At 32.1% G+C, this 26849-nt stretch overlaps 1 protein-coding gene across 2 annotated transcripts in view; it reads left to right on the forward strand.

Annotated features, from left to right (window-relative positions):
• LOC105833764 (CD151 antigen) overlaps nucleotides 1-26849 on the forward strand; it is a 183612-nt gene that overhangs the window by 83774 nt on the left and 72989 nt on the right. For both annotated transcript variants that reach the window (XM_036293024.1, XM_036293025.1), the window contains exon 3: nucleotides 9109-9289. In XM_036293024.1, the coding sequence (XP_036148917.1) occupies nucleotides 9170-9289 (120 nt within the window). In that variant the 5' untranslated portion in view covers nucleotides 9109-9169. The remainder of the gene's footprint in view (nucleotides 1-9108; nucleotides 9290-26849) is intronic.

The raw sequence follows: 26849 nt of genomic DNA on the forward strand, positions 1-26849 counted from the left end.
ACGTGGGACGGACGCCCGCCCGTTGTCGCGCGTCGCGTCATAAGAAAACGCGTTGCGCAAGCAGCGCGTGCCGCCCGCGCGCTGACGATGACTTTTCCCTCGCCGCGCCGTAGGTTATTACCGTTTTCCGTTTTTATCGTTTTCCCGCAGGAAAAGTACGTGCGCGTTACGCGGCTTCTTGCCGTACCGGCAATGCGCTTCGCGACAGCTGCGCGCGCGGATATTCGGGACCTCGGACGCACAATACCTTAGATATCGCTTTGACGAGCGTACGATCGACTTATCAATATCTGCAAAATCTGCGGAGGAGTTACATTGAATTTATTGACGCAATAAAGTTCTTTGCAACAACTATAATGAGCCGGAGACTTTTAAAATGCAAACGCAAATTTGAAATTTAATTAAAGGAGAGAATGTTTTTGATCGCGCCGTCGCGCGCCGCTGGGAAAGCACATCCGTTTCAATTCCGAGTCCGCTTTCCATTCGAAATAGGCAGCCAGGGATCGCTGCGAAACGAAAAGTTTTTGAGGAAAAGTCGAATTTGATCGTTGAAGTTTATCGGAGTTTTTTCTCTCCCTGCCACCCTTTTCCGTCGCTTTTTATAAGTGAACTTTAGCCACGGACAATTTCGCCACGTAATTCGTATTTCCTTGGATTATATTCCCGACCTGGCCGTAAATTTCTGAACCGTAAACCGTGGCGGGTGCACGTCCATAAAAAATTTAGCTATGCCACCGCGGTCGTGACTTTACTCTCCGCGAGTGTCGTGAGTATCGCGCAGCTGGGCGACTTTTTATTCACAGTCCATGTTCACCGTCGACCATTCATTTCTTGGACCATCAGCAGGGACCGACGATTCGCCTCGGAAATATTACTGGAACGCTCGAAGAATTCTCTCCTCCCCCCCTCTCTCTCTCTCTCTCTCTCTTCGCCTGAGACGCGAACCGCAAATTTCGTTCTTTTGTAGAACTCGTTTTTTTCTGCCTTTGCAATTGCGACAATAGAGCTGTAAAAAAATGCTCGAAAACAAACGGTAGTAAACGTTTCGACTTTATTTTTATTCCGTTTTCAGTCGACGCCAATATAATTGAACAACCGATTCTCAAACGAATATTGAACGATCGATCGTCGATATTTTTTTTACATACAAGTTGAATTTTATACGTGCGGTAAGATTTATGAAGCCGACTGCGAGCAGTTAATACTCTCCAATTGCCGCGCGTTGCATTATATTACTGAATATTACTATGTTTACTCATTAATTTCCAACAGAGTCAATATTGGCTTTCATGGCAATATAACATCAGTCGCTAATGCCTGTCAAATATCTACTCCATTCATTACTTAATGTATCAATACCTCCTTCATGAAATATACACATCATCATTTCGCAGTTTCTACCAGAAATATCAGTAGCACTAGTTTTGCCAAATATTAGAATTTCATGAGATCGCATTACAATTTATCGAATTAGGTGCATGGATGCATATATATGGGGAATTGAAAATATTTCCATTACTTCGATATTATTACATTCGAAATACATTCATGGGATTCTAAATTTATATATTGCAGATATGTTAATTCTCTCATTTTGCAATTCCTATCAAAGTCCCAATTTTGTCAAAGTATAACAAACTTTAGTCTATAGCTTTTTATTTTTTCTCTGTTTTTATTGACGTATATTGTATACTATATTATACTATTCATATACAATTGGAAAATGTGTATTAAATTTAATATGTATATTATATGGTATATCCCAAATGGTTCACTTAAATTTTTGTGTTAATTTAATACAAGACAAATACGTAAAAAATTAACATCAAATATGTAATATTTAAAACCATTGTAGAAGCATATTTCTTCAGTAAAATTAATATGTCAATACATACATTTTAATTATTTATTAAAAAATTTACGATTTAAAACTATGTTATAACTTTTTTGTATTATTTGTTTTTTTAAATATAAATTATGTTATTTTAACACTAAGAAATGTTGAACATTAATTTAACACAAAATATATGAATAACACGATCACATTATGTTAATTTAGCGCTCGAATAAATTCAACATAAAAATTTTAACAAGGATAGACTTTAACATGAATATAAAATGTTCTTTACTATGTATATAGAAGCAAAACATAATCAATATACAATATAGCACCATGATTTTCATTAATTCATTAATTTATTCAAATAAATCGAGTTTATCTAATTTATGACGTAAACGAATATATTGACATATCCCCCTACTGGTAAAGCTAACATTATAATAGTTATTTTAACGTATTATCCTTAATATATATAAACCGCATGCGCGACATAGTGCGCGGTGTATTTTTTGTGAGCTACGATATTTTTTTTCCATTCTGGGGAGTATGTGTTTTCCGATGTGGAAAGCCGCGAAGTTGTTTACGCTGTTGTCCTGATTCGCATCCGTGTTTTCCGCGGAAAGCGCCGGGGATAATGGACGATATTTCCGAGGAACTTCCTAACCCTCCGTATCCCTCTCATCGGAGTAACGACGCGGGCAGTGAAATTTCCATAGCGCGAATTAATGCGCTCATCTGAACCGGAAGTGGATAACGAATCTGTTAAAATTTTACTGGCTATTCTTGCGCTTGGGGTGCGCGCGCGCGCGTACTTGCTACGTCGATTTAATCGTTTTTATGCGCCATCAACCATCGGCGTGTTGCTCTCGAGAAGATGGTGTAATAGTGTTGGCATATCAACGGCAGATGATGGGGAGATTCGATAACGAGCGGATCTGCGGAGAAAATCGAAATAAAGCGCGGTATGGCGGCGGAAATTCGAAATAAACATTATAGTCTCATTTGCGCGGAATTCAACGCTGTACATTAATTTAAGCGATTAAATTAACATCATCAATCAGAATTCATTTTACTTGATCATCACAAAATATGTACATATATTTCTCGGCGAATCGATATAGCAGCAATTTGCATATTTACGTATTCCTACGTAATCGCTTTTTTTTTTAATTAGCTCTCTATGCATCCAAATTAAATCGTTTTTGTAATATGCGATATTGTATAAAGAAATACATTTTTCTTCTCCTCCTCCCTCTTCAAAAAAAGATTGATTATTCATTAAATTCGTTAAAACACTACTGGTATTCTACTTAATCAGGGATATGTTAGCGCGGTGCAATTGAGCGAGAAAATAACTTTTATTAGGACAAACCTTAGGAGGTCAATAATCACGGTGCGTCGAACCGTCCGCCCAGTTCTTAAAAGCTTTGACCTTGTACTCGGCGGGGAGAAAAATTTATTCATGCACACGTCGGGGAAGTTTTCTACTTGCGTACTCCCGCGCGCTCGGAACAACCTCGCCCACACGCGGGACAACGGGTCACACCCATTTAATTTCGCGGTTTCTCTTCTTTCATCTCTCCTCCCCGGGTTTCTTCACGTGGCTGTAATCACCTGTCTTCCGCTCATCATCCGCCACCTTCCAATCCTCGACGTGATCCGCGTGCTGCTCCCTTCTGGTTCTCATTATGCACGTTCATCTGTCGCGCTCTCGTTGAGAATGCGACGAAAAACAACTCAAAGTACAGAAAGGAGCTACTTTTTCTGACTTTTTCTCGTATACTATCAAATTATACGATCATATATGTTTCTCGATCTTTCTTAAACGACGCTTAAAATGAAATGTTTGTCGAATTTTTAAGAGAAAAATGGTCATTGGGAAATAGAATTGCGCATCTGCTTTCTGTGCCAAAAATCCAGGTTTAATCCACTCAGAATGATATCAATCAATCGCTACCTCTTGAAAAGTAATGGCAAATCTCCGAGAGTACTTATGCCATGACCACCCAACATTTATTTTCCGCATAGAAATCTGGGCCCAAGGGATCAAAGCTACATTAAGACCTAAGGAACTAAGGGTTGCATAACCCTAAGAACCTAGATTTATGTCAAGCCTAAAAGAAATCTGATAGCATGACCCTGAAATCAGGGTTTCTATTAAACTAAAGAAAAAGCGGGAGTCACAGAAAAACTCTTAAGATTAAATCTCTAAGGATTGATGAAGTCTATAAGAAAAAAAATATTTTATTTGATTATGTGTAGAAATATTCTACATGTTTTCCTTCCATTTAACCACATTATCTTATTTAAATGTATTAATTCTCGAATGCTGCTATGGGTGAATTTTCAAATGCTAATTCAAGTTTTTACTGTTATACATACTGTTATAATAATATTTACATTTAGTAACATTTTTTAATATTAAAATATTATTAATTTAATTATTTTCATATCTCTCGCAATCTGTAAAAAGATGACATAAATGATTTAATTCAAAAAAGTGTTAAATATTCTTAATTATGTAAGTAAAATTATGTTAATGTAATAATGTTAATGTAAGAGAAATATGAGTAGCACGGTTAATCTAAAGTTTCGAAGGAATTGAATGTCTTGAGAAAATTATGTATTTTTAAAAGAAACTAAAGAATAAGAAGACTAATTGTTTTCTACGATATGAGATTTTATTAATTCTTCTTTTATGCTGCTTAGAAGATTTCTTGTACACAACGTGTGTGTCGATTGAGAAGATTGAGTGGTAGTCGCTATGTAGTCTCTCATTCGACATACAAGTCACGTACGAACAGGAGTTAACTACAGCAAATGTAATTCTCTTTTACCGAATTGTAATTTTGTGTTGAATCGAAATTTACAAAATAGTGTGACAAGCTACAAATTTATTAGTAATCTTTTACTTTAATAATTTAAGATTTTGAAAAAATTTAAAAAGTTATAAAGTGCAATTCACAATTAAAAAATACATTTTAAATTTATCATTATTGCATGTTTTAAACTGTTTATTTAAATTTTTATATTAATTTAATACAAAATAATATGTGAGAAAATAATATATTATGTAAGAAACGAATACAAGGATTGTAACATTTCGAGGTAACTTGAAAATAGATTGTAAAAATATTTTTCTTCAATAAAATTAATTATAATTTGTAGAGAGGTAAATATTAATAACAAAAATGATAAGAATTGGTTTTAACAAATACAAAATGTTTTCTACTGTTTAATGTAAATATTTAAATGAGATGGATAAATAAATTATCCGCTAAATAAATTATCCAAAATTATATTTGTTATATTTTATTTGCTATAGCGATATAACTTAAAAATTATAGTTTCTGAATTGTTTGCAAAAAACAAAGAGAATTCTGATGAGAATTTTATATTATGTGAGTGTAATGTTAATAGTACTTTTATTTCACTACAATTAGTAGATCAAACCGTAACATCGCATTTAAAAGTGACGTTATAAAATTTTTATAATTCAAAACATTTAAATTGAAAAATTTTGAGTTGTGTCGTTGTGTAGAGAACCATATAAATTATTAGGCTTGTATTGAATAACAAGTTATAGATCTATATAGGTTATATAAGTCTACATACTTTATACTTTTCAACATGTTCAACTTTATCTCACTGCTTTCTCAATGCGGGTATAATCGTTACAAGCGCAAAGAACTGAAATATTTCGTGCAATCTGTCGTGTCAGGTTTCGCGCAGCGAAATACTTGGCGTTCTTGTGCATTCTTACTTGGTATGCGACTCGCGTACGCACACGAGAGAGAATAGCGGAAAGAAAGGAGAAAAGCGAAGATACAGGGGAGTACGATGCACTAGAGTGTGGGTAAGCCTCTGCATTTCTTGGCAACGTTAAAATGACATTACGTGCCAAATCCAATGCCGGCTCCACTGGATGGGGAGACCGTGGCCTTTTGATTTTACTAATTTATACTACATAATTTGTACTACACGAAAAGAACAATTTTGCTGAAATGCACTGAAAGAAAAGTGTTTGCGATTATAATTGCATAATAAAATAATTCAATTAACTTTATTGTAGTTATCACTGCTATAATGTTAGTAATAATAACTTCATGTGTTTATAGTTCTACGAATTACGAAAAATTGTTTTAAATGTTAAAATAGTAAAATATTAAGATATGGATAATAAAAGTAAAAAATAAACATTTTTATATGTTAAATGCAATTAAAGTAAACATAACTTTGTATTTTTTAACATCTGCTTATTGTTTTTATAGTATAATAACTAATAAATATAATTGTGTATAGTTAAAATAACTATATATAGTTAACATTGAAAATGACGATAAAGTATAATTAAATTATGGTAATTAATAATATAACCATTTTTTTCTCTGAGTGCTGATTTGAAAATAATTAAGTTGGGGTAAGGCTAAAATAAATTTATTTTATTGAATGTTAAAAGCAAATAACTTTTTTTGTCGACGAAACTGGCAAATTTATTACATTAGAATTTAATTGCAACGTTTTAACTTATACTTTAGATTCTTTTGAAGTGACAAAAGTATTTAAATCGGTTCAGGAATTATGAAATTTATTTATTTAACCGATTTAAATACTCTTTTGTCACTTGAAAAGGATTTGAATTAAAAGTGATTCGAACTGTTGTGATTATAATGATAAATTCTATAATGTAATAAATATTACCAGTTTTGTTGACAAAAAAGGAGTTATTTGGTTTTATTTTTTAGTATTGGCGACAAAGAATTAATATTATTAGTATCTGAATGTTGAAGCTGATTACTAAAAACATCAAAATTTTTCGCAGTAAAATTATTACGCTTAGACATTGTACACAATTATATATGGCCTTACCTAAAATTATTTTCAGATTTGTATGTGACAAAATTTTTAGATGTTACAGTAAAATTCTTTCCATGACTCGAGCGGATTTTTTCGTGTTCTCTTCAACTGAAAGAGAAAGACGAACTGTGCAAGAAGTTCAACTAAAAGGAACCAAATGTTAACGATGTTGACTCTGACTCTCGTTGATAAGAGAGATAAGAAAAATTACATGAAATTACACGAGTTGTTCATTTTAAGAACGTCGTAGCTTTAATATACTTGAAAATTAATACCTGAAATTGAATCGCATAAGTAAGGCCGTTCATATGGCGAAAAAGTGAGTAACAGCGCTGTTCCCTATGGCTAACCATGGCCGCTCTGAATCAAAATCTATGAACGTTCTTGCTTGGATCCATGCCAACGCGTGCTGCTTTCGCTTCGAACCGGCCCGAAAGTTATTCTCTCGATACTCGATCAACGTCCTACGTCCTACGCTGATCATACCTTCTCCATACGTGCAACCGATATATGTACTCACATACGTATTCGGAGCCATCGGATACGAGATTATCGAATTACGTCAATTTTTTGATACCTCTGCCGGCATTCGCGACATAACGACGCGGAGCAAGCGCTGCATCCCTCGCTCTTCAGAATTCTAGCGGCATTAAAGTTAACTTGTTTCCTCGCAAAGGAAGAAGCGTCTCGCCGTCTGTCGTCTGAAGGTCGAGAAGCGTTTTCCGAGTGCAATTCCGGTGTAAATTAAATTTCCTGAACGAGAAATCTTTTTTTCGATTTTTATTAGTTTTCGCGTCTGTACAACATGCGAGTCACGATCAAATGATATGTAGAGGAAGGTCGTCAATATTGACATAGACCTAAAACAGTCTTATTTTGCGAGAACTAAACATTGCAATATATTAACACCAATAAAAACTGTTTGTAATTACATACTTAATTAAAAAGTTTATACGGCTTTTTTCTATATAAAATCTACTAAAAATGTATTCTTCAAAAACGAGAATAAAATTTGGATAATTTTCTTTTGCAACTTGCATCTTTTAAATAATAATAAATATATTATTGGTAATAATGTTGATAATATTAGATTTTAATTAATAACACTGAATTTTATTTTTTAGCTTACACACACACACGCACACACACACACACACACAAACACAAATTTATTTTATAGTTAACTTTATTCCTTCACGGGACCTGTGTTTGAGCTTTGTCATTACTATGTCTACTTTACACCAGTTTTGGGACTCAAGTTTTTAGATATTCATTTTTTATTGTATTGCGAAAACATTAATTATGACAAAATATGAAACAATATTTTAAAAAATACTCCATTATCTTATAGAACACTTTTTCTAGTTTACGTTCATTTTTAAAGTTTTATTTTTATCTTTTGTTTAAGAAATATAAACCACAAATAAAGTGATATGTCAATATTGATGACTTTCCTCTATTGCATCTCTTCATTATTAAAAGAAGGTATATCCCTCACGAGAATAGATAATACGCAAATTTGTCGAATAATATAAGACACGACTTCTCGATACATTTATATATTTTATATTAGAATTATTCGCTGTTGATCTACGGCATCTACGTGAGGGCGCATTGATGTTGTTCCGCCGAAGTTGACGTCGAGCCGGAGCAAGAAAAGCCTTTAAGTTTATCCACTGTCCAAGCGAGTATAAGCAAGCAGCAACGAAGATTCCAACGATGAAACTAAAGCCCGTTGATTACTTTCTTGAGCAATAGACAGTCGAAAACTTGTTGATTACTTTCTTAAACGCTTCCTTAGGCAGTCGTAAAATGTTTTTCTATTTTTGTTTTATCTGTGCAAAAGTAACCTTCCCTCGCAAAAGTTTTCTAGTTGCATCACTATTTAACACCTTATGCCTTTTTAATTACACTAACGATGTACGTTTTTTTATTGTACTTATTTAGTTGCGTGCATACAGTGTTTCCTCTAAGTAGAGCATCTAGAATATTTCTGTTATTTTTAATGACACGAAAGAACTTTAAAGGAAAAGTTTGCTTGAAGGAACGAATAATGTAATAAAAAAAATTTTTTTTAAATTATATTTTTAAGATGTTAAGCTCATTTTTAAAAATAAAATTAAATGATTTTTATATAACACTCTATATTTATATTGCACATAAAAGTATCGCTATAGTCATTGAAAAATTCAGAGTTTAAGATGTTTCATAGATACTTTATTCTAGAATATTACACGGCGCGCGCGCGCGCGTGTGTGTGTGTATGTGTGTAATATGTGTGTATGTATATGTAATACAAAAGATGTAAACGTATTTTCATTTTTGCATTCTCGCAAACTTTTGCTTTCCAAGTCTATCTGAAAAATTGTTCTCTTTTTCTCTAACAATTTTTTGTTACTTCTATTTTGCAGCAACGGCGACTAGGAGGTGACAAGGAGGACCGTGACGCACGTAGCCAACAATCGACTGAAAATGGCAAAAAACGCAGAGAGATTACCCGGTACTTCTACCAGACTTAGGACCAGAGACGACGGCTGCTGTTCCGTGAATTTCTTGAAATACGTTCTTCACATTTACAACGTGGTGTTGTTTGTACGTACCATTTATTTATTCAGGCACCCGGCACTTTGCGCGAAAGAAAGGAATATTTTATTTCAGGCAGAGACACGTACATCTACGCAGAAATGCACGTTAACACAAATGAAAGACAGACCATGAAATCCGCTGTTGTCCCGCTTCACGAAAGTATCTCTCGTATCAAACGGTCCTCTTTGCGTTTCCCGACAGAGTTACTTTAATCCAAGTCTCGTTTTTCCAACCCGTTTGTACATACAGTCGCAGACTTTTCGTCGCGAGGCGTGAGATTATTCGGCAAATAAAGGACCGAGACGTTTATTTTTCCAAACTTTTTACTTTCAATAGCTTATAATTTGAAGCTTAATAAAGCTTAATATAATTAATGAAAAAAATCACCGACCTTTTTCTCGTTGAAGAATTATACAAGCTTATCAAATATTTAAATTACATTAAAAATATATTATAATTATATATTATATATACAATAAAATTAGAGGACAGAGAGTAAAATGGACTAATTGTGCTTGCAAAAGTAAAAGCTGGCAAGTAAAAAACGTATGTATATTGTTTTGTAACTTTTGAGTTACTGAATATAATTCTTCAAAAATTTTAATGTTTTGGAAAAGTATTAAATTATTATATAGAGCTATTAAAATTTTTAATATTGTAAATTGTTATTATGGTAAGCTTTACAAACGTAATTATGTTTTCTTATTTATGCTTTCTTTTAAGACATAATAATGCTCATCTCTAATAATTCATTATTTTCTTACTATTTTAAATCCTGACTGCGACACTTGAGAGCATTGTTGTTTCATTACGCCTTTTAAGAACTTTGTCATAGAGTATTTTATTTATATTTCTATTGTAGTATTTTACTAAAAATTGTAAAATTTGCATGCAAAATTTGCTTTGACCAAATAAGACTTTTTCACTTATTAATTTGTGTTGTCAATCGATTTAATATTGTTTATTTATTTACTGGTTTTAATTTTTATTACAATATTTTTATTATAATACTTTGCCGATGGATTATAAATCAAAATTTCAGATTCAGCAGTTCAAAAACTACAAAAAAAAAAAAGGATTATCTTTACTTGCCATTCCGAGGGCGAAAATCGACGCATTTTATCCACCGTTTTTTAAAGAGTAATGATAGCGTATTACGTAAAGTTTTTGTAAAATCAGACAGTTATTGTAAAAGTTAGTACGAGATACATTGCGTTTTAATGTGGAAATTGCGAACCAATCAGGTTATTCTTTTAAACGTGGCCTTTGATATTTCATATAATTAATTGATCTATATCGTGTCGGTGTTTAACAGTTAAAGAATGTGTCTCTCAAAGGAAATACGGACGGAACGGCAGAACATCCCATACAAAATGCTCTGCTGATAAGCGCTAAAGTGATTGTCGCCGAAACGGGACGAAAAAATGCGCCATTATTCGACAATTATTCCCGTCTGTCTTCCGCTTTCGCGATTTATAGGAGATTAAAGCGGCGAGTAAGCGGGTGGGATTGCTCGTTGTCGCGGGGCACATTTATCGTAAAGACGAGTCGCTCTCGGGATTTGATCGTCACTTCGCCGTCCGGACATCCGGCGGAGAGCCTTTGCAATCACTGACATTCGCTATAACCAGAAGAGTGCACTGGTTATCTGCCTTTAATTGTTATCGCGAATACCACGCGTGCTTTTAGCGTGATTCAAATTAATAGTCGAAACACGCGCGCGCGCGCGAGAGAGAGAGAGAGAGAGAGAGACAGGAACGGGGAGAAAAGAGGAGGCCGCGCGGAAGAAAGAAGGAGAATCATCGCGCGTCGGAGAACTTTTCAAATGAACGTTTCTTTGAGCGCGTGCGTGTTCTCGCTGTTGTAAAAGAACTTTATTGCACGTGGGACAGGGAGAGTTCCGAAGGATTAAAGTGCAACGTGCGGAAGAAATAATCTCGGACCTCGTATTACTGGGTACCAAGCCCGGCCGGCGCTAGTAATTGGAGCGCGCAAGAGCGGATATTGTGCCGGAAGAACGGCGTTTCACATTAATCGAAAGGGAAGCTTCACGCTCTACACGACTAATTACATAATAATTCTCGTATATACGTAGATAATCGTACAATACAGCGCATCCCGCGAGTCATTAGTCTCGCGTAGTAAATTAACGTTGACCATTCTGACGAAAGCGTATCGTAATACACGGAGTATACTGGAAAAATCTCGCAGCCGCTCCGGATTGCCGCTTATGTATGGGGTGTACTGACAATGAGAAAAAAAAGTGAAATCTGCAGTTAACTGCATCTTATAACTGCATAGAAAAATAATTATAGTCAGGAATATTATTTTTATAGTAATAATGATGCTTATAGTGATTGCTTTATAGTACTACTTGCTATATCGAAATCATCATTTTATGTTATGGCAACCATATCATAAGTTGCATAGACCAATATTATGATTATGGGAACTTTAATATAGTTTGAACTAACTATAACGTATAATATGTTAAATAATTATAAAAATATGTTTGGATTAAAAAATAACTATATATTATGGTGATATTATGATTACTGCAACTTTTTCTCTCATATGCGAAAAAGATTTTTGCGTTCGCTCAGATCACGAGGGTAGAGAATTACCTAATTTTTCGCAAATGCGATGCCTCCGTTCCGTTCCGCGTGCGATACTCCTCTCCCCCTATATTCTCGATATTACAAAAAAATAAGGTATATAACGATATCGACTCTTGCGCGAAGTGATACACGCCATAAAATGCTAATAAAGTCCTCGTCGTAAAGTGCAGACACCTTGTATGTTATCTGGAATACAAGCGCGCATGCAACGCGAACGCGGCGCGACCGGAGTGAAGCGTTCTAAAGTGCGGTCGAAAGAAAAAAGAGAGAAAAAAGGGGGGCGGAATGAGGGAAAAATCGATTGGTGGTCCGCGCGCGCATCGGCTTTATAATTTCGGTCCTAAACGTCGGCACCTTGTTAAAAAGTGTGATGTCGATGGATGATTTTGCGATTAAATAGATGAAGTTCCCGAAACAGACTGATCGGCGAGATTGCGGATCGATCGACAATTGTTCGTCTCTTTTTACTTTTCTTTTTCTTAGAACTCTGTCGAAATTATTTTATTTTCTGACGATACACGCTGTTGAATCTTGATTATCGGAATGCCAAAACTTTTAATGAGAAGATAGTTATCTTCTAATTAAAAGTGGACAGCAGATTTCGCGCTTCGTCGATTTTTGTGAGAAAAAAAGATGCAATGTGAAGCTTACAATTAGAGACAATGCGACTTCTGGTACTGTACTCTTACACTTATAGGGAATTTCCAGCAATTCGAAAAGGTTCCTTTTAAAGAAATCTGAAATCTGCAGAAATAAAATACGTAGGAATTTAATCAAATAGTAATTTTCTATTTCGGCCATAAATTCTAAGGATAGAAATATCTCTTTGAAAAATCTGACTCTCTCTCTCTCTCTCTCTCTCTCTCTCTCTCTCTCTCTTTTATATTTCTTAAATCTTAGAAACTATAAAAAAACTGAAAAGGTATTAAATAATATTTGTATTTAGTATTATGTAATTAAAATATATAAATAATCTTTTATAGCTTACAATAGTATGATAAATTTAAGATTTTTGTTTGATTTTTTCTCCACTATTTTTTTAATTTAGAAAATTTTTATTACTTATAAATAATAAATATGTTTAACAAGTTTGATAACCGTATGTTTTAAACATGTATGTGAATAGTATAATTTTTATAATACTCAAATATTTTTTCTTCTAAATGCGTCTATATAACTGCAATTAAACTAAAATAAGAACTACTAAACTAAATTGGAAAGTTATTATTAAACTTTATAATTAATTTTTTATTACTTTAATGAATTTCTTTGTTTCCTATCCTCTTATAAAATAGCCATGTAACCCTAAAGTTGCCTGCTAATCGCGATTGCATTGTTGCCTCTTTATTCCGATCGCGATTGGCTGTCTCGCGCTTGACTCGCTTCGTTCGTGTGTGAAGTTTGACAGTTTATATAGTTGACAGTTTTTGACAGTTTGACTGTTTAACGAGAGACGGAAAGACACAAAAAGAAGCAAGAAAAATACCGGGAAAAAATTACTTAGACTGGAAGATTATAAAATAGCAGAGAGTATTTGTTTTGAATTGCAGATACGTTTAACTGATGCTTAACAAAGTAAGTTGAAATTTAATACAATATATTATGACATATTTAATTTAATATAATAATATTATGATATAACCATTTTTGTATCACCATCGCTGTTAGAAGGGTAAGGAAGAGACGTTGGACGCCACGACAGAAACACGTATTTATCAAGTAATTCTTAATTATCTTAATTATTTTTTTTGCCAATACATTAAATATAATTATAATTTTTTTATTTGTATTGATTAAAAAATTGATATATTGTTATGTAAATGTATGTATATTAATTAAGTTCTTATTATAATAAGTTTAAATATATAGTTGACAATTACAGGCATTACTGCTAAAAATATTGTATGGCGAATTAAATAACCTCGCAGTTGAGAATATAAAATTAAGAAAAAAAAATTGTGTGGTACGAAAAAAAGAGAGAAAGAGAGAAAGAAACGGGAAACAAGATAAGGATCGGGATTAAAATAAGATAAGAAAAAAGAAGGTATAAATATTATGTTATTGATATTGATAAGTATACAAGAATATAATTAATGCTACTCGAACATGTTAAGTTTTTGTTTCAATATTTATAATTGGTAAACATTTTCATTTCTTAAATAATTTTCGAATAAATTTTTATTCTTTGGAGGATTTTTCGAAGTTTTTTAAATATATTTGATTAATTTTATTGATCTTGTACTGATTTTTGAATGTGTATGTACTTGACGTTTCTTTTTTACTTTTATAAGGTAAAAATATATTTTGGTTATATTTTGGTAGAATTTATCTTCTTTTTGTAAAAATCAAGTGATAGTTTGTTCCTTACATAATTTTATTTAAATTGATTTATTTATTATACATTATTCATTTTTTAATTATAAACATATGTAGATGTACGTAACATTATTAATATTTATATTGAATATACATGACTATACGGCAATCATATTTGTTAATGCACATATGTATAAATTTTAATAACAATATTAGTAAAACACAATATAAACACAACAAATAACATTAATATATGTATAAATTTTAATAACAATATTAGTAAAACACAATATAAACACAACAAATAACATTAATATAATTAAAATTATATATGTATATGCATGTATACAGGGTGACAGCTAACCGGCAGCCAATCTGTAATAGATAGATATATGTATATATATATATATATAGATATACTAATAGATAGATGTATACAAATATACTAATAGATATATTAATATACAAATAAACGTAAATATATATATATATATTTATGTTTATTTCTATATTAGTATATCTATACATCTATCTATTAGTATATCTATATATATCTATCTATTACAGATTGGCTGCCAGTTAGCTGTCACCCTGTATATATGTATATACATATATAATTTTATTTATATTAATGTTATTTGTTGTGTTTATATTGTGTTTTTACTAATATTGTTATTAGAATTTATACATATGTGCATTAACAAATATGATTGCCGTATACATGTATATTCAATATAAATATTAATAATGTTATGTACATCTACATATGTTTATAATTAAAAAATGAATAATGTATAATAAATAAATCAATTTAAATAAAATTATGTAAGGAACACTATCACTTGATTTTTACAAAAAGAAGATAAATTCTATCAAAACCTTATAAAAGTAAAAAAAAAACGTTAAGTACATATACATTCATAAATCAGTCGAAAGATCAATAAAATCAATCAAATATATTTAAATACGTCATATATAATTATATCTAAATTATTTCTTCATAAGATAATATTAATGTGAGTTTTTAATTGCAATCAATCCAATTAAATCGCTACATTCAATTTTGAAATATCAAGATTTCTTTCTCGTAAAAGTTCAATAACATTATTTTCTTCAGATCAGATTCATATGTAATATACACACATGTAAATCCAGTTTGCCATTCAAGAGGCTTTACAATGTGCCTACATACAATTTCATTTTACTAAAACAAAATTATTATGTATAATGTAAATAATGAATTTACGAGAAAGAAATCTTGATATCTCAAAATTGAGTGTACCGATTTAATTGGATTGGTTGCAATTGAAAACTCACATTAATATTATTTCAGGAAAACATAATTTAGATATAATTATATATGACGTTATATATAATTATATGTAATTATATATGATTTATATATACCAGCATATATAATTATATATAAATTATTTATGGGCACTATATATAATTTATATATAATTTATATATATTTATATATATTTTTATATATGGACTCCATTGTTCTTGCCGGCTTATATCTGAAGAAATGCAAATGCTTTATATGATTATATATAATAATATCAGGTCATATCTGATTGTACCTATTGAAGTTGAGTAATCATATATAGATATATATATATAATCCTATAAAGTCATATATAGTTTCATATATGAAAGAATAAGAACAACTGAGTCTATATATGAATCTTTCCGAGAAAAAATAATTATATATAATTATATCTAAATTATTTTTTCATGAGATAATATTAATGTGAGTTTTCAATTGCAACCAATCCAAATAAATTGGTACACTCAATTTTGAGATATCAAGATTTCTTTCTCGTAAAAGTTCAATAACATTATTTTCTTCAGATCTTCAAATGACATTATATACAATCATATAAAAAAATGGCATTACACAATCGTATACGATTGTATGTAACCATATATAAACATATATAACCACATAGCCATATATAATTATATACAACCACATATAATTATATATAATCATATATGATTATATATAATTAACATTATATACAATCAGATTGTATGTAACCATATACAGATATATAAATATTTATATATAAATAACCATATATAGATATTTCTAATGAGTAAATCATAAAAATAGTGGCAGTCCTCTTCCACATCAGACAGGAACAAGAAGCTAATTTTTGCTTGCCTTAACCACGCTACGAGTGATCTTTATGTAGCCGATCGACTGCACTTTGCTCCTGAGAGAGTACGCCGCCTATCGACGGCGCCGCGCTCTAACTAGCGGGCAAGTCTGCATATCTAATTGTATATGGCGCCATATATAATGCTATATATAATTATATATAGGATGCTCACATAGCATTATATCTGGCGTCACATACAATTATATAAAATTAGATATGGTGCTATATCTGATTATATATGGACCCAGATTAGCCACATTAATATATATGGCTATATATGACTATATAGTTGTATATAATGCTATATATAATTATATACAAAATGCACTACTAACACAGCATTATATATGGCGCCACATACAATTATATACAATTAGATATGGTATTCAGTTAAACGTACCTGCAATTAAAAATATACATTTTACATAACGATATATTAATTTTTTAATTAATACAAATAAAAAAAAGAATTATAATTATATTTAATGTATTGGCAAAAAAGATAATTAAGATAATTAAAAATTACTTGATAAATATGTGTTACTGTCGTGGGGTTCAACGTCTCTTCTCTATCCTTCTAACAGCGATGGAGTAACAATATAGTACTGGCACCCGTAATAGTTCTAGAGTTCCTGATAGATTTCAGCAATAGTTCTGTACATTAAATATATTTAAACAGTTTTTTAATTTGGCTGTTGGCATTGCACTACAAGAGTAAGGTACCACTTTTTGGCGAGTTTCAACTAACTTTATGGCATTTTCTAACAGTACCGCAATAGTTTCAAAGCTTTTTATATGTTTCGTCGACAGTTCCGGTCTTTAAGCATTTTTAAACAATTTTTTTATTAGACGGCTGGCACCGCACTACAAGAGTAAACTACCATTTTATAGCGAGTTCCAGACGAGTACATAGCATTTTTCAATAATTCTGTAATAGTTCCGAAGCTATTTGCAAGTTTCGTCGACATATCAGGTTTTTAAGCATTTTTAAGCAATTTTTTTATTAGACGGCTGGCACCGCACTACAAGAGTAAACTACAATTTTATAGCGAGTTTCAGACAACCACACAGCATTCTCCAATATATTTCTGCAATAGTTTCAAAGCTTTTTGTAGGTTTTATCGACAGTTCGTTTGACAAACAATGGTATTTATAAGTAACCTCTTTTTAAACCTCTAAGGATAAGTATTTATACATGTCATGAATTACTGGTTAACAATAGAGCGACATTGTAAGTTGATTTACAAATAAAATATTATATTAAAATTAAATATATTTGACAAATAATATTGTAATTATGTTGGTAATTTAACTTAAACAAATCATATGACTTTTTAATTTAATATAAAAAAGTTTCTCAAAATTAACTTTTACTTTAACTAGAAACAAATTAATCTTAACGTAAATTTAATAGAATTAGTATTTATTTACGTAACTTTTAACATAATAAAATTCATTTTATAATCAATTAAATTTCATTAACTTAGTTAAAAATTAGATTAACTAACCCAACTCTAAAATTTAAAAAATGTCAATTACATTACTAACACATATTCATATCTGATAGTGCGAGACAGGATCAAATAAAAAATTGTTTAAAAATGTTTAAAGACCGGAACTGTCGACAAAATCTACAAAAAGCTTTAGAACTATTGCAGAACTATTGAAAAATGCTATGTACTCGTCTGGAATTTGCTATAAAATAGTAGTTTACTCTTGTAGTGCGGTGCCAACCGTCTAATAAAAAAAATGTTTAAACATGCTTAAAGACCGGAATTGTCGACGAAACCTGCAAAAAGCTTTGGAACTATTGCTGAACTATTGAAAAATGCTATGTAATCGTCTGGAACTCGCTATAAAATGGTAGTTTACTTTTTTAGTGCGGTGCCAGCCGTATAATTAAAAAATTGTTTAAATATATTTAATGTAGAATACAGAACTATTGTTAAAATCTATCAAAAACTCTAGAACTATTACGGGTGCAAGTATAACTGCTGTTAAAACGTTCAATTTTTATTAATGAGGTTACATAGCATTTTTCAATAGTTCTGCAATAGTTTCAAAGCTTTTTGCAGGTTTCGTCGACAGTTCCGGTCTTTAAGCATTTTTAAGCAATTTCTTTATTAGACGGCTGGCACCGCACTACAAGAGTAAACTACCATTTTATAGCGAGTTCCAGACGAGTACATAACATATTTTAATAGTTCTGCAATAGTTCCAAAGCTTTTTGCAGGTTTCGTCGACAGTTCCGGTCTTTAAGTATTTTTAAACAATTTTTTAGTAGACCGCTGGCACCGTACTACAAGAGTAAACTACCATTTTATAGCGAATTCCAGAAGAGTACATAGCATATTTTAATAGTTCTGCAATAGTGTTAAAGTTTTTTGTAGGTTTCGTCGACAGTTTCAGTCTTTAAGCATTTTAAAAAAATTTTTTTATTAGACGGCTGGCACCGCACTACAAGAGTAACCTACAATTTTATAGCGAGTTTCAGACGAGTACTTAGCATTTCTCAATAGTTCTGCAATAGTTCCAAAGCTTTTGGCAGGTTTCGTCGACAGTTCCGGTCTTTAAGTATTTTTAAACAATTTTTTAGTAGACCTCTGGCACCGCACTACAAGAGTAAACTACCATTTTATAGCGAGTTCCAGACAAGTACATAGCATTTTTCAATAGTTCTGCAATAGTTTCAAAGCTTTTTGCAGGTTTCGTCGACAGTTCCGGTCTTTAAGCATTTTTAAGCAATTTCTTTATTAGACGGCTGGCACCGCACTACAAGAGTAAACTACCATTTTATAGCAAGTTCCAGACGAGTACATAACATATTTTAATAGTTCTGCAATAGTTCCAAAGCTTTTTGCAGGTTTCGTCGACAGTTCCGGTCTTTAAGTATTTTTAAACAATTTTTTAGTAGACCGCTGGCACCGTACTACAAGAGTAAACTACCATTTTATAGCGAATTCCAGAAGAGTACATAGCATATTTTAATAGTTCTGCAATAGTGTTAAAGTTTTTTGTAGGTTTCGTCGACAGTTTCAGTCTTTAAGCATTTTTAAAAAATTTTTTTATTAGACGGCTGGCACCGCACTACAAGAGTAACCTACAATTTTATAGCGAGTTTCAGACGAGTACTTAGCATTTCTCAATAGTTCTGCAATAGTTCCAAAGCTTTTGGCAGGTTTCGTCGACAGTTCCGGTCTTTAAGTATTTTTAAACAATTTTTTAGTAGACCTCTGGCACCGCACTACAAGAGTAAACTACCATTTTATAGCGAGTTCCAGACGAGTACATAGCATATTTTAATAGTTCTGCAATAGTTCCAAAGCTTTTTGCAGGTTTCGTCGACAGTTCCGGTCTTTAAGTATTTAAAAAAAATTTTTTTATTAGACGGCTGGCACCGCACTACAAAAGTAAACTACAATTTTATAGCGAGTTTCAGACGAGTACATAGCATTTCTCAATAGTTCTGCAATAGTTCCAAAGCTTTTTGCAGGTTTCGTCGACAGTTCCGGTCTTTAAGTATTTTTAAACAATTTTTTAGTAGACCGCTGGCACCGTACTACAAGAGTAAACTACCATTTTATAGCAAGTTCCAGACGAGTACATAACATATTTTAATAGTTCTGCAATAGTTCCAAAGCTTTTTGCAGGTTTCGTCGACAGTTCCGGTCTTTAAGTATTTTTAAACAATTTTTTAGTAGACCGCTGGCACCGTACTACAAGAGTAAACTACCATTTTATAGCGAATTCCAGAAGAGTACATAGCATATTTTAATAGTTCTGCAATAGTGTTAAAGTTTTTTGTAGGTTTCGTCGACAGTTTCAGTCTTTAAGCATTTTTAAAAAATTTTTTTATTAGACGGCTGGCACCGCACTACAAGAGTAACCTACAATTTTATAGCGAGTTTCAGACGAGTACTTAGCATTTCTCAATAGTTCTGCAATAGTTCCAAAGCTTTTGGCAGGTTTCGTCGACAGTTCCGGTCTTTAAGTATTTTTAAACAATTTTTTAGTAGACCTCTGGCACCGCACTACAAGAGTAAACTACCATTTTATAGCGAGTTCCAGACGAGTACATAACATATTTTAATAGTTCTGCAATAGTTCCAAAGCTTTTTGCAGGTTTCGTCGACAGTTCCGGTCTTTAAGTATTTTTAAACAATTTTTTAGTAGACCGCTGGCACCGTACTACAAGAGTAAACTACCATTTTATAGCGAATTCCAGAAGAGTACATAGCATATTTTAATAGTTCTGCAATAGTGTTAAAGTTTTTTGTAGGTTTCGTCGACAGTTTCAGTCTTTAAGCATTTTTAAAAAATTTTTTTATTAGACGGCTGGCACCGCACTACAAGAGTAACCTACAATTTTATAGCGAGTTTCAGACGAGTACTTAGCATTTCTCAATAGTTCTGCAATAGTTCCAAAGCTTTTGGCAGGTTTCGTCGACAGTTCCGGTCTTTAAGTATTTTTAAACAATTTTTTAGTAGACCTCTGGCACCGCACTACAAGAGTAAACTACCATTTTATAGCGAGTTCCAGACGAGTACATAGCATATTTTAATAGTTCTGCAATAGTTCCAAAGCTTTTTGCAGGTTTCGTCGACAGTTCCGGTCTTTAAGTATTTAAAAAAAATTTTTTTATTAGACGGCTGGCACCGCACTACAAAAGTAAACTACAATTTTATAGCGAGTTTCAGACGAGTACATAGCATTTCTCAATAGTTCTGCAATAGTTCCAAAGCTTTTTGCAGGTTTCGTCGACAGTTCGGTCTTTAAGTATTTTTAGGTAATTTGTTTATTAGACGGCTGGCACCGCACTACAGGAGTAAACTACCATTTTATAGTGAGTTCCAGACGAGTACATAACATTTTTCAATAGTTCTGCAATAGTGACAAAGCTTTTTGTAGGTTTCGTCGACATTTTCGATCTTTAAGTATTTTTAAACAATTTTTTTTATTAGACTGCTGGCACTCCACTACAAGAGTAAACTACCATTTTATAGCAAGTTCCAGACGAGTACATAGCATTTTTTAATAGTTTTGCAATAGTTCCAAATCTTTATGCAGGTTTTGTCGACAGTTCCGGTTTTTAGCATTTTTAAACAATTTTTTTATTAGACGGCTAACACCGCACTACAAGAGTAAATTACCATTTTATAGCGAGATCCAGACGAATACATAACATATTTTAATAGTTCTGCAATAGTGACAAAGCTTTCTGTAGGTTTCGTCGACAGTTCCGGTCTTTGAGCATTTTTAAGAATTTTTTAATTAGACGGCTGGCACCGCACTACAAGAGTAAACTACCATTTTATAGCGAGTTCCATACGAATACATAAAATATTTAAAAAAATAAAATTTAAAAAAATGAGGTGCTAACTTCCAGTGGCACCTCATTAATGAAAATTGAACATTTTAACAGCAGTTCTACTTGCACCCGTAATAGTTCTAAAGTTCCTGATAGATTTTAGCAATAGTTCTGTACATTAAATATATTTAAACAGTTTTTTAATTTGGCTGTTGGCATTGCACCACAAGAGTAAAGTACCACTGTTTGGCGAGTTTCAGTCAACTTTATGACATTTTCTAAAAGTTCTGCAATAATGTCAAGCTTTTGTAGATTTCGTCGACAGTTCCGGTCTTTAAGCATTTTTAAGCAATTTTTTTATTAGACGGCTGGCACCGCACTACAAGAGTAAACTACCATTTTATAGCGAGTGCCAGACGAGTACATAGCATATTTTAATAGTTCTGCAATAGTTTCAAAGCTTTTTGCAGGTTTGTCGACAGTTCCGGTTTTTAAGCATTTTTAAACAATTTTTTTATTAGACGGCTAACACCGCACTACAAGAGTAAATTACCATTTTATAGCGAGATCCAGACGAATACATAACATATTTTAATAGTTCTGCAATAGTGACAAAGCTTTCTGTAGGTTTCGTCGACAGTTCCGGTCTTTGAGCATTTTTAAGAATTTTTTAATTAGACGGCTGGCACCGCACTACAAGAGTAAACTACCATTTTATAGCGAATTTCAGAAGAGTACATAGCATGTTTTAATAGTTCTGCAATAGGTCCAAAGCTTTTTGCAGATTTCGTCGACAGTTCCGGTTTTTAAGCATTTTTAAACAATTTTTTTATTAGACGGCTAACACCGCACTACAAGAGTAAATTACCATTTTATAGCGAGATCCAGACGAATACATAACATATTTTAATAGTTCTGCAATAGTGACAAAGCTTTCTGTAGGTTTCGTCGACAGTTCCGGTCTTTGAGCAATTTTAAGAATTTTTTAATTAGACGGCTGGCACCGCACTACAAGAATAAATTACAATTTTATAGCGAGTTCCAGACAAGTACATATTTTAATAGTTCTGCAATAGTGACAAAGTTTTTTGTAGGTTTCGTCGACAGTTTCGGTCTTTAAGCATTTTTAAAGAATTTTTTTATTAGACGGCTGGCACCGCACTACAAGAGTAAACTACAATTTTATAGCGAGTTCCAGACAAGTACATAGCATTTTTCAATAGTTCTGCAATAGTTTCAAAGTTTTTTGTAGGTTTTCGTCGACAGTTTCAGTCTTTAAGCATTTTAAAAAAAATTTTTTTATTAGACGGCTGGCACCGCACTACAAGAGTAACCTACAATTTTATAGCGAGTTTCAGACGAGTACTTAGCATTTCTCAATAGTTCTGCAATAGTTCCAAAGCTTTTGGCAGGTTTCGTCGACAGTTCCGGTCTTTAAGTATTTTTAAACAATTTTTTAGTAGACCTCTGGCACCGCACTACAAGAGTAAACTACCATTTTATAGCGAGTTCCAGACAAGTACATAGCATTTTTCAATAGTTCTGCAATAGTTTCAAAGCTTTTTGCAGGTTTCGTCGACAGTTCCGGTCTTTAAGCATTTTTAAGCAATTTCTTTATTAGACGGCTGGCACCGCACTACAAGAGTAAACTACCATTTTATAGCAAGTTCCAGACGAGTACATAACATATTTTAATAGTTCTGCAATAGTTCCAAAGCTTTTTGCAGGTTTCGTCGACAGTTCCGGTCTTTAAGTATTTTTAAACAATTTTTTAGTAGACCGCTGGCACCGTACTACAAGAGTAAACTACCATTTTATAGCGAATTCCAGAAGAGTACATAGCATATTTTAATAGTTCTGCAATAGTGTTAAAGTTTTTTGTAGGTTTCGTCGACAGTTTCAGTCTTTAAGCATTTTTAAAAAATTTTTTTATTAGACGGCTGGCACCGCACTACAAGAGTAACCTACAATTTTATAGCGAGTTTCAGACGAGTACTTAGCATTTCTCAATAGTTCTGCAATAGTTCCAAAGCTTTTGGCAGGTTTCGTCGACAGTTCCGGTCTTTAAGTATTTTTAAACAATTTTTTAGTAGACCTCTGGCACCGCACTACAAGAGTAAACTACCATTTTATAGCGAGTTCCAGACGAGTACATAGCATATTTTAATAGTTCTGCAATAGTTCCAAAGCTTTTTGCAGGTTTCGTCGACAGTTCCGGTCTTTAAGCATTTTTAAGCAATTTCTTTATTAGACGGCTGGCACCGCACTACAGGAGTAAACTACCATTTTATAGTGAGTTCCAGACGAGTACATAACATTTTTCAATAGTTTCTGCAATAGTGACAAAGCTTTTTGTAGGTTTCGTCGACATTTTCGATCTTTAAGTATTTTTAAACAATTTTTTTTATTAGACTGCTGGCACTCCACTACAAGAGTAAACTACCATTTTATAGCAAGTTCCAGACGAGTACATAGCATTTTTTAATAGTTTTGCAATAGTTCCAAATCTTTATGCAGGTTTTGTCGACAGTTCCGGTTTTTTAGCATTTTTAGGCGATTTGTTTATTAGACGGCTGGCACCGCACTACAAGAGTAAACTACAATTTTATAGCGAGTTCCAGACAACCACACAGCATTCTCCAATATATTTCTGCAATAGTTTCAAAGCTTTTTGTAGGTTTTATCGACAGTTCGTTTGACAAACAATGGTATTTATAAGTAACCTCTTTCTAAACCTCTAAGGATAAGTATTTATACATGTCATGAATTACTGGTTAACAATAGAGCGACATTGTAAGTTGATTTACAAATAAAATATTATATTAAAATTAAATATATTTGACAAATAATATTGTAATTATGTTGGTAATTTAACTTAAACAAATCATATGACTTTTTAATTTAATATAAAAAAGTTTCTCAAAATTAACTTTTACTTTAACTAGAAACAAATTAATCTTAACGTAAATTTAATAGAATTAGTATTTATTTACGTAACTTTTAACATAATAGAATTCATTTCATAATCAATTAAATTTCATTAACTTAGTTAAAAATTAGATTAACTAACCCAACTCTAAAATTTAAAAAATGTCAATTACATTACTAACACATACCTATCAGATACCATAAAATTGGCTGAAGTTTAAATACCATAGCGTAGTATTCATATCTGATAGTGCAAGACAGGATCAAATAAAAAATTGTTTAAAAATGTTTAAAGACCGGAACTGTCGACAAAATCTACAAAAAGCTTTAGAACTATTGCAGAACTATTGAAAAATGCTATGTACTCGTCTGGAATTTGCTATAAAATAGTAGTTTACTCTTGTAGTGCGGTGCCAACCGTCTAATAAAAAAATTGTTTAAACATGCTTAAAGACCGGAATTGTCGACGAAACCTGCAAAAGCTTTGGAACTATTGCTGAACTATTGAAAAGTGCTATGTAATCGTCTGGAACTCGCTATAAAATGGTAGTTTACTTTTTTAGTGCGGTGCCAGCCGTATAATTAAAAAATTGTTTAAATATATTTAATGTAGAATACAGAACTATTGTTAAAATCTATCAAAAACTCTAGAACTATTACGGGTGCAAGTATAACTGCTGTTAAAACGTTCAATTTTTATTAATGAGGTGCCAGGGGAAAATAGCACCTCATATTTTCAAATATCAATTTTTTTTAAATAAATCAACGGAACTATTTCTGAAACTTATCAGGAATTCTATGAAAAAACTTTATGTATATACATAACTTAGTTAGAAAAATAACCCATCAAATTGATATCAAATTAAGGGAGAATTGATATAAATTGCATTGATCAAATCAAATTGATGTCGATTTGATGGTTATTTCTCACTGGAAGGGTTAGAAAGATAAACAGAAATAAAATAAAAGTAGGGAGTTAGTCCATGATAGCGAGATTTAAGTGCGGAAACGAGGCATTAGGGAATAGATATTGGAAAAAGGAAAAAGTGTAGGCTATACAATTTAAAAGTAGAGACTTTAGAACCAATATTAGAAGAATTTACAGAATTGCGAAGACAAAATTTCTCTGTTAGGAAAATGTTATCAGAGGTAAATATAGGTACAAAATGGATGAAAAATGTATTAAAGACGAGAAATGACAAAGAAAAGCGTAAATAGTCATTAAGAGTCCTATGTTATTATGTAATTAAGCTATGTAACCTTTTTTCAAAGGCGAAATGTTTAAGAAATAAACGAGTTGTATATATGTTATATGCAATAGTAATTTTATGCAGGGTGTAATAACAAATAAAAAAATAACAGTTGGCGCGCGCGAAGCGCGTGCATGTTCTAGTCCTATCTAAAAAGGAGATGTTAAATCGAATCGAATTTATTGTTGCCGCTTTTCCGAGATGCTGATTGGCTGTCTCGCTATAAAGTTGTTAAGTGCGTTGTGACTGTCTTCACTTCGTGTCATTTCCAGCTGTCAAACTACTTCGTGTCATTTTCAGCTGTCAAACTGTCAATTTGATAGCTGATTGAATAGTAAACATTTTTTTTTGCTTCTTTTCTTTCTTGCGTTTGCCCCTCCCGTCTAATCGAATCTCGACAGAGTCTATATTTTAACGTAATTCTCATATAGTTCGGGACGCTACAATATGTTTCTATAAAGTTCAGGTGATATAATTAATTAAACATTTTTTAACAATTATTTTGGCAAAAAACTTGAATTTTTGAGGCTACACGACAAGTGCTAATCGAATATCGACAGATCTATGTATTTTAACGTAATTCTCATATAGTTCGGGACGCGTACAATATGTTTCTATAAAGTTCAGGTGATATAATTAATTACACATTTTTTAAACAATTATTTTGCTAAAAACTTGAATTTCTAAGGCTACACGACAAATGCTAATCGAATATCGACAGATCTAATTATTTTAACGTAATTCTCATATAGTTCGGGACGCGCACACAATATGTGATAAAATTCGTGATATAATTAATTAGAACATTTTTTAAACAATTATTTTGCCCGAAAAACTTGAATTTCTAAGGCTACACGACAAATGCTAATCGAATATCGACAGATCTTATTATTAACGTAATTCTCATCTAGTTTCGGAACGCTTACAATAGTTTCTATAAATGTTCAGGTGATATAATTAATTAAAACATTTTC

Source organism: Monomorium pharaonis, chromosome 10, assembly GCF_013373865.1.
Source record: "Monomorium pharaonis isolate MP-MQ-018 chromosome 10, ASM1337386v2, whole genome shotgun sequence".
Classification (NCBI taxonomy): domain Eukaryota; kingdom Metazoa; phylum Arthropoda; class Insecta; order Hymenoptera; family Formicidae; genus Monomorium; species Monomorium pharaonis.